This window comes from Myotis lucifugus, unplaced genomic scaffold (assembly GCF_000147115.1).
Source record: "Myotis lucifugus unplaced genomic scaffold, Myoluc2.0 scaffold_185, whole genome shotgun sequence".
Taxonomy (NCBI): Eukaryota; Metazoa; Chordata; class Mammalia; order Chiroptera; family Vespertilionidae; genus Myotis; species Myotis lucifugus.
In genome coordinates this window covers 99,989-108,977 of record NW_005871233.1, presented here as the reverse complement: position 1 = coordinate 108,977, position 8,989 = coordinate 99,989, and the positions used below count along the sequence as shown (strand labels likewise).

The 8,989-nt window shown below is 43.7% G+C and overlaps 1 protein-coding gene across 1 annotated transcript; it reads left to right on the top strand.

Annotated features, from left to right (window-relative positions):
• Positions 1–749: 749 nt before the first annotated feature.
• LOC111827556 (putative ATP-dependent RNA helicase DHX30) lies at positions 750–8,643 on the top strand. Its single transcript, XM_023760561.1, is given in 3 exon segments — positions 750–939; positions 8,201–8,374; positions 8,377–8,643. Coding segments are annotated over 3 exon segments (594 nt in total). The 3' UTR covers positions 8,607–8,643.
• Positions 8,644–8,989: the final 346 nt, after the last annotated feature.

The window sequence follows — 8,989 nt, the reverse complement described above, 5'->3', positions numbered from 1 at the left end:
CATGCCCAGCCCAGATCAGGAACCAAATAACAGAAGAGACTTGGTCCAGCTGAAAATGGTACCCAGAAAAACAGAAGGCTTAGTTTAACAGACTAAATTTAAATCTAGCCTAACAACAGGAATGCTCAAGCCTCCTCAAGGACGTAAAGTGATCCGTAAAGTGATCCTTTCAATTAATATTTACAGTGTAAATTAACATTATTGTTAAAATATTAAATTTGACAGTAAAATAGCTGTCAAGTTTTCAAATTAAATTTGGCTAATTTGAAATAAGTAATTATTCAAAATTTTCATTTCGTGATAAAATTGCTTAACATGCTATGAACCTAAAGCAGTCATATTTTTGTGCAAAAGTTTGAATTTAAAGTTATCTAGACTGCATTGTAAATTTTCCAAAAATCCTCCTAATAATTAAATAAAAAGGGGGGGATAGTGGAAAAATACCATGTAAAGAAAAATATCCTATAACCAAATTTCATTTAGATAAAATTTTTCATTTAATGCTAACAGCAAGACACCCAGAAAAAACACATAAGATCAGGGAAAGCCAGGAGAAGATCATTTTAAAGAAAAGACCCCAAGTAAGGTTTGTCCTTTAACCTTTGGTCGAGAATATGTTTGTATATTTTCAGAGAACAGCTTCAAGACCATGTGGATTCCTGCAACAACAGATCCCAACTGACCAGATTGCTCCAGCCACAAAGACAGGGGAGACAGTTCAAAGATGGAGATGGTGAAGATGCCCTGTCATGATAGCAGTCAGCACCTGTGCATTGCTGCAGGTTGCCCAGGAAGAAGGAGCAATGCAGCCAATTCGGGTGCCAGAGCGTTACATCCATCACCACAACGGACTCAGACAAGCTCCTGTGTCTATTCACTCAAAAGGACTAAGTACTGCCCTAATGACAGCAAAGGGGAAGAAGAAGAAAACTGAAAGACGCAAGGGACTGTTGTGCCAATATGGAGTCATCTGAAGAAGTTAACGACTGAAGCGCAACAGATTGTGGAAAAGCAAGAAGTTGAAGCTACTTCTTCAACCATGTTCCTGCTTGTGCTAGCATCTGTTAGCTGCCAGTCTTCTGCAAAGTCTTGCACAGCCAAGTCCAAGGACTCTGAGTAAATATACATCAGCAGCAAAACAGACTTTTTATTCATTTAGTAGCAAAAATGTTAATATGTCCATAGTTCTGATTTCTTATATTGTTGTTTTGCATTGGCATTGTTTTGTTATTATTTAATAGCCAGTTTTGTTCTTAACGTTCAAAGTTTGAAAATGATAACAAGTATGTAGTTTAGTTTTTGCATTTGCATTGTTTTAATTCTAGAGCCCTACTATTAATGTTTAAAATTTTACTTTTATTATAGTAGCTTAAAAAACAAAAACGGGAGAGATGTAGAGGGCCGCCTGGGAGGCACCTAGGCATTTTCTTATTATTGTCAGCTGAACTCAGAGCATAGGCAGCCACGCCCTGGGAACATGCTTCCCCAATAAGGCTGGACATGTTAATCAGGCAGGGGTGGAACTAGATATGTAAATCTAGGCCTTTAAAATAAACCTGCTGTGTGGCTCAGCCGCTTTTGCCGCCTCTCCATCAGAGAGGATGGCGCCCACCTGGCCCCAGCTTAAAATCTATTTCTGCATCTTGGTCTTTCTTTAGTTTCTTAATCCCCAGCTCCTCCGCTCAAGAACCTGTCGTTTTCCCCTGCAGGTCACGGGAAACAGAAACAGCCCACCACACCTCACCTGTAGCAACTCCACCTGAGCCCACGCTCTAGGCTTTAAGCCCATCTCAGTAGCCCTCCTACTTGTTGCGGCCCAGAGTGTGTGGGGGTTCCGCAGGAACTCAGAGGCATCCCTACTGCTTCCCTTCTACTCTTACCAATCGCCAGTGATAGTAGGGCATGGGCCTGATGCTCCAGCACCAGCCATCTTCAGGGCTTCCAAGCAGGATACCAGGCTTTCTTCGTGGCATTTTTACTGGCTTCAAGTCTTTAGAGCTCAGACAGGGCTCTTTAAAACATGATACTCCAGTCAAAGTTTTCTGTTAATAAAACCACTATTAGGAACCGGTCTTATTGAATCTATGCAAAGAAATGTATTGCCATGACTTATTTAGCGTTGCCAAATTTCGGAGGAATTACACAAGAAGAAAAATATACTGATCTACTCTAAGATTTTCTGACTTTCTTTGCTATTTTCTTTTCATGGATTTAAAACAAAACAGCAACTGTTGGTATGAAACTTTCTTTTTATGCATAATCATGCCTTAGATTTTTATTCTAACCAGGCTTTTCCCAGCTTTACTACCCCTGACATGGGCATGGTCACGCAGGCCTGCAAGCTGTACACAGGCTGCCAACTTTCAACTGTCTCTCAACAGTGACCAAAACCTGATGGGCACCGTTCCCTGCTCAGTTGGGCACCTGCCCTCTTGGCAGCTAGGCACCCTTTACTTTTGGGGGTCACCCCACACAGTTCTCTTTCAGGATAACCAATATACACTCAAACCTGCAAGAGAATTAAAGGTCAATATAACATATCAATACAATGAAACATAATATTGACATTATGGCCGCTTTAGGCAGCCAAAGCTTCTGCTACTAAACATGTGATACTAAAGTCTATTCCTGACCTTCCTATGAATTGTCCTTGTCTTTTTGGAGCCATGTCCATGAAGGTGTAGGCATTATTTAAATCCATTCAATATTACCAGCATCAGGTAGGTCGAGCACGCTGTAGCTTGAGCTTGAGCGGGTTGCGTTGATCTCGATCGACGCTCCATTTGGTGATGAAGTCTTTTTGGACCATGGATGGGTCCGCTGACCGGACGTGAGTGTGATGGATCCAGGTCGCGACGCCGTCTACCTTGAGAGCAGTGGAGGTCGTTAGCACCACAGTGTAGGGACCCTTCCAACGTGGCTCAAGAGTTTCTCGATGATGCCTTCTGATGTAGACCCAATCTCCTGGTCTGTGCCGATGAGGAGTTGGGGTTGGGCTGGTCTCATAGATGGCGCGGAGGCGTGGCCAAATGTCCTCGTGTGCCCTCTGGAGCCTTCTCAAGGAAAGAGATAGTTAAAGAAAAGGGTTTTATAGGGGGTGGCCTGCCAAACATGATAGGAGAGCCACCCAGTCCCCGCCAGTCTCTGAGTCAGATTCCTCCTCATTTGGAGAAGTTCAAAGTCCTGATGGCTTCTAGGTAACCTTGTTTATTAGTTACAGCACTTTGCTTTCTTGCCTTTCTACCAGTTCCCTTTGTGGCAGAGCAGCAACCAGGCCTTTTTCAAGGGAGTGTGCTAGGAGAGGGTATCAGCCCCTCCTTTGCTAGCAGCAATAGGTACCAAACCCTTTCAGTACATTAGACCAGCTTCATTCCCGCCTATCTTTACAGATTCCAAGGCCCATTGTCTTCCTTAATCAGTACTGGCCTGTATTATCTAATTCAGCACAGGCAGGGGGAAGGGCCCATTAAATCTTTGCCTTGAGGAACTGTGAGCCCCATCCTTAAATGTCCCAATCAGACTAGAAAAGCCATAAATACCTTTTAAATTTACCCTAGAATTCCAAAATCTCAACCCAGCATAGAATATCACATAGCAAATCAAAGTTCCCAGCAAACAAACAGATAGAGATGTTTACTAGTTAGGCGGGCCGATTCCACCTCTGGCAGAGAGCAAGCGCCCTTGGGGAAAGATCCCAGCGGCCACTCAGGGTGCTTTGCTATCGGTCAGAGCATTCAGCCTTAAGAAATCAAGCGTGTGCCTTTTTTTTTCACAGACTTTCATATGTATATGAACAAACAATTATACCCAAGTAGATATACAAATATTAAATAAATATTTACACTTACATTCTTTCAGTGAACAAGTCCTTGACCTATGTCTTATCCAGATAGAAACGGCACTCATCACAAACAAATAAACAAACAAATCCAAAACCAAAACCCAAGAAAACCAAGGCCAGAAGTACCCTCTGATGTTTCAGGGGTACCAAGGAAGGAGAAGTTAGGCCACGTCCAGCCCTTCTCACAATCCACCAGTGACCAGTCCCAGCTCACTGGTCTATCACTTACTCAACATTTTATTTTATTTTTTTTCCATCACACCAAAGCCATGCTTTCCAGTTAGAACTCTTAGCCTTAATTTTTAGGTGTCATGTAAATAATGAACATTTCTCAGATTAGTAATACATTCAAAATTTTTTTAGAAATTTCACTAGTTATACATATTTAAGCAATAAGGACAGATCAATTTACAGAAACCAGTTTCTACCTGAAATAATCGTACTTTAGAAATTGGATTACTGCTATCCGTTCCTTTTAAAGACTTTGCCATAACCTTTAATTGTCTTTAGTTTAAGGAAAGCAGGGTTTTCTAGATTTAAGAGATTAGCTTAAAAATAAATCCGCAAGGCAAACACACTTCCTGCCCCATCCACATTTCTGCAGCAAAACTCTGCCTTAAAGCTCCACCCCTGACTAAATCAGAGGGAGGGGCCTTTGCTGTTTCAAGATGGCAGCCCCCAGGGGAGCGGCAAGCCATGCGGCCAACATGGCGGCTGCCAAGTCACGCAGCTCAACATTGTGGCTGTCTAACTGTTCTCTGACAGAAAAGGTGATTTCTTTATTCTCACAATAAACAAGGGAAGAGCAAACCAAAATCCCTAAAAGATAGATGGCCAACATTATATTGTAGACAAACAGAAATTTCATTAACTGTTTATACCTTTTATAATTATAATTAAATTTAAACTGGTTTTTGTACTAAAAATTCAGTTGAGATGTTAAAATTAATCCTCTTTTTAATCAGACCAATGAGTACAAAAACAAGTTATACTGGCAGAAAGCTGATATCAAAGGAGCCACCTTTTGGCCGCTTGACCTTTTCTGGGAAGGTTGGCTAGCAAAAGGTGTAGCCATTGAAATGCAAATTAACATTTCTAAAGATGGCTGCTGGCGGGAACCGGACCACCTGCATGCTAGGGGAAGGGCGTGTCTACCCTGCCCTCCACCAAAAAAAGGGTGTAGCTTCAGACTTCCCAACGGTGAGAGAAAAAAGACCTTAAACTTTTAGCTGGCAAGTTAAATATTCAGTCAACCAATAGATTTAATTCTGTTCTTTAGATTTTTCATGAGGCAAATTAGAGTAAACTACTTTTTTTACTTCCAAGCGGCTTTGGAAAACCACATTTGAGCCCTGAAACAAGTTCTGGCCTACCTGGTCTTTTCAGATGTAAATTGACCACATTCTTTAAGATTTTGCTGCAGGCAGGAGGAGACTATCTCCTTCCTCCATTAAGAAAAGCTTTCTTAATTAACAAGGGACCATCTTTTTTTCCCTTGGAAAAACTGTTATCATGGAAATGCCAATCCTGCTGCTAGAATTTAGCTAGCATCTCTTTCTGTACATTTGCAAGGAGCTTCCAGCTTAAAATTCTATCCAAAATCGGATAGTGTGCACATTAGTTCTAAGCCAGCTTTTCTTCTCACACGTGCACAGAAATTTCAGACGCATTTACCTGGGGAGGGTGTGACCTGTTTTCATAGGTCCTTACTCAGTTGCCCACCGGACCGAAATCCTGTAGCCACACAAAGGAGGGGAGAAGGCAGGCCCCCTCCCTCCACACTCACATACTTTCACCAGATATTCATTCAGAGTTTAAACAATCCATTCAATTTCTAACAACTTCCCAATTCCTGAGGGAGCTCTAAAGCCTCCCGCAATTTCCTTGAAATGATCAAATCACAATACCCAAAGGAGCAGTCTGAGTCCATTCCATAACATCCGTCCAGTAAGTTCACAGAAAGAAACATATAAACACAGAAAACTAAATGGGCCCGAAAATACAGCCTTCCAACTCCATGGAAGCGAAACCAAAACAATCTTCCAACTCCATGGAAGCAACTAGACGATGGCATTACGCCAAACCAGCGGGAGCGACCCACCTTGTCTCAGATTGGGGTTTCTACAGACCTTCCGACTCCGCGGAAGCAAAATTACACCCCTACAGATGGAGGGCCGAGGCGTCCCCCGACTCCTCCTGCCCTTGATCCCCGTGCGTGCATCCACTTAAGATCAATGTGAGCGAATACAGATTTCAGAAGTGAGCTCACACAGGATAGAAACAAACAGATACAAACATACAAGGACACATACCGCGGTCAGCCAGACCCTCGAACTGGGGTTCCCTGGATGGTGATGGGGATCCCGGATGAGAGCCCCCAAATGTTATGCCCAGATTTCAAGATCCCCACATACCAACAGGGAGCCATGTTCGATGCAAAAGCAAAAGGTCCTTTTATTGAGCTAGCCAGCCCGACTCCACTCCAGGCCAGCGCAGCGACCGCAAGCAGAGTGCCCCCGCCTGGGAAAAACCGGGTTTTAATAGGGGGGTGGAGCGAGGGGATTGTGGGCCCTGCCGATTGGCCAGGCGCAAGCCGGGTCTTGTTACACAGGATGTGGTCATATCTACGGCACGCAGTTCCCTTGATTGTCATTGGTTAGTTTAAAATCCCGGGCGTGGCCAGCAGAGGCCTGGGCTTCCGGGAAGAAGGCCGCACGTGGAACATGGAGGATACAGGCAAGATGGAGGGCATAGCCTCTCGCCCTTTCAAGAGAAACACACCGATCGGTTGTCTCCTGCACAAGCCCTGACTAGGGCCTGGGCTGAGGAGGAGCCTGCAAACCAAGATACATGCCCCTGACCGGAATTGAATCCAGGACCCTTCGGTCCATAGGCTGACGCTCTATCTACTGAGCCAAACAGGCTAGAGCTATTTTTATATTTCTTTTTTGTTAATTCTTACCCTAACATATTTCTCCTGTTGCTTTTCAGAGAGTGGAAAGGAGGGAGGGATGGAGAAAGAGAGAGAGAAAGAGAGAGAGAGAGAGAAACATCGATGTGAGAGAGACACATCAACTGGTTGCCTCCCACACATGCACCCCGGCTGGGCCGGGGATCAAACCTGCAACCTAGGTATGTGCCCTTGACCCAGAATCAAACCCAAGACTCTTCAGTCTGTGGGCCAATGCTCTAACTGCTGAGACACACCAGCCAAGACACACCAGCCAAGACAGGATTAATACCTTTAAAAAGAGACCCCAGAGAACTGCTTTACTTCTTCTGCCATGTAAGGATACAGTGAAAAGACAGCCAGTGTATGAAACAGAAAGTGGGTTCTCATTGGATACTGAATCTGCCAGTGCTTTAATATTGGACTTCCCAGCTTTCAGAACTTTGAGAAACAAATGTTTGTAGATTCAGCCACCATGTATTTTTATTATAGCAGGCTGAAAGGACTAAGACAATCAAGAATAAGCTTGTTCAAGGATGTCTATTCTTTCATTATTATTTAACATTGTACTGGAGATTCTACAGAGGGCAATTAGGTGAATGAATGATATCCAGATTGAAAAGGAAGAAGTAAAACTTTGATAATAGATGCCATTTTCTTATATAGAGAGAATCCTAAAGAATTCACATGAAAAAGATTAGAACTAATAAGTGAGTTCAGCAAGGTTTCAGCATTCATGATCATTATTAAAATAGCAATTCTGTTTCTATACACTAGCAACAAACAACCCCAAAATAAAATTCATAACACAATTCAAATGCATTCATAAAGTAGTCAGGGAAAACTTAATAAATGAAGTGCAAGATGTTGTATACTGAAAACTATAACACATAGCTGAAAGTAAAAAGTAAAAATATTTTTCATGTTAATGAAATGGGATACTTAATATTATTAAAATAGCAATACTCTGCAAGGTGATCTACAAATTTAACAGAATCTTTATAAAAAATCTCAGTATGGCCTGGCCGGTGTGGCTCAGTGGTTGAGCATCGATCTATGAACCAGGAAGTCAAGGTTCTATTCCCGGTCAGGGCACATGCCCGGTTTTCCGTCGCGATCCCCAGTGTGGGGTCTGCAGGAGGCAGCGATCAATGATTCTCTTTCATCATTGATGTTTCTATCTCTCTCCTCCCTTCCCTGAAATAAATAAATATATATATATACATTTTAAATCTCAGTATGATTTTGGTAGGAATTGATGAACTGACTTTTCATATGGGCTGAAAGGGATTCAGAAAATTAAGGTAGTAATCCTGAAAATGAAAAACAAAGTTGAAGGACTCACATTTTCTGATTTCAAAACTTACCACAAAGCTGCAGTAATAAAGATAGTGTATTTCTGGCATGAGGATACACATCTAGTATTAAGAAACAAGCCCTTTCCACGCGGCTGCGGAGCCGATGGCTGACGTACTTCATGGCCGTCAAGTCCAATGGCAGCGTCTTTGTCCGGGACTCCTCCCAGGTTCACCCCCTCGCTGTTCTGCTCCTGACCGATGGGGACGTCCACATCCGTGATGACGGACCACCATCTCGCTCAGTGACAGCGACCTGCTGAGGTTGGAGGGTGACTCTCGCACTCTGCGGCTGCTGCGAGATCTGCGCCGGGCCCTGGGCCGCATGGTGGAGCGAAGCCTATGCAGCGAACTGCCCCTCGAGGTGCAGCAGGAGCACGGGCAGCTGCTGGCCCTGCTGGCGGAGCTGCTGCGGGGGCCCTGCGGCAGCTTTGACGTGCGCAAGGCGGCCGACGACTGAGCCCCGCTCTGAGGGCTGTGTACAGAGAGCAGATGTTTATCTACACTGATAAAAGAGAAACTTGGTAATTAGCGTACGACTGCTACCCTTTTCATTGGCTAATCAGTGAGTATATGCAAATTAACTGTCAGCCAAGATGGCGGCCGGCAGCCAGGCAGCTGGAACCGAACATGAGGCTTGCTTGCTGCGGACTCCAACGTTCCCGCCTCACTAGCCGGCCTCTGAGCTACAACTCTAAGCAACTATGTACTATGTTGCAAATAAGAAGCTAAACAAAACACCAGAAACCGGCTTTCATTCAGCCAGGCTTTAGCAACATTGTATCGATGTTTCAGCAGCGAGGCCTCAGAGCTAAAGCTGCCCCAGATAAAAAAAAAAAAAAA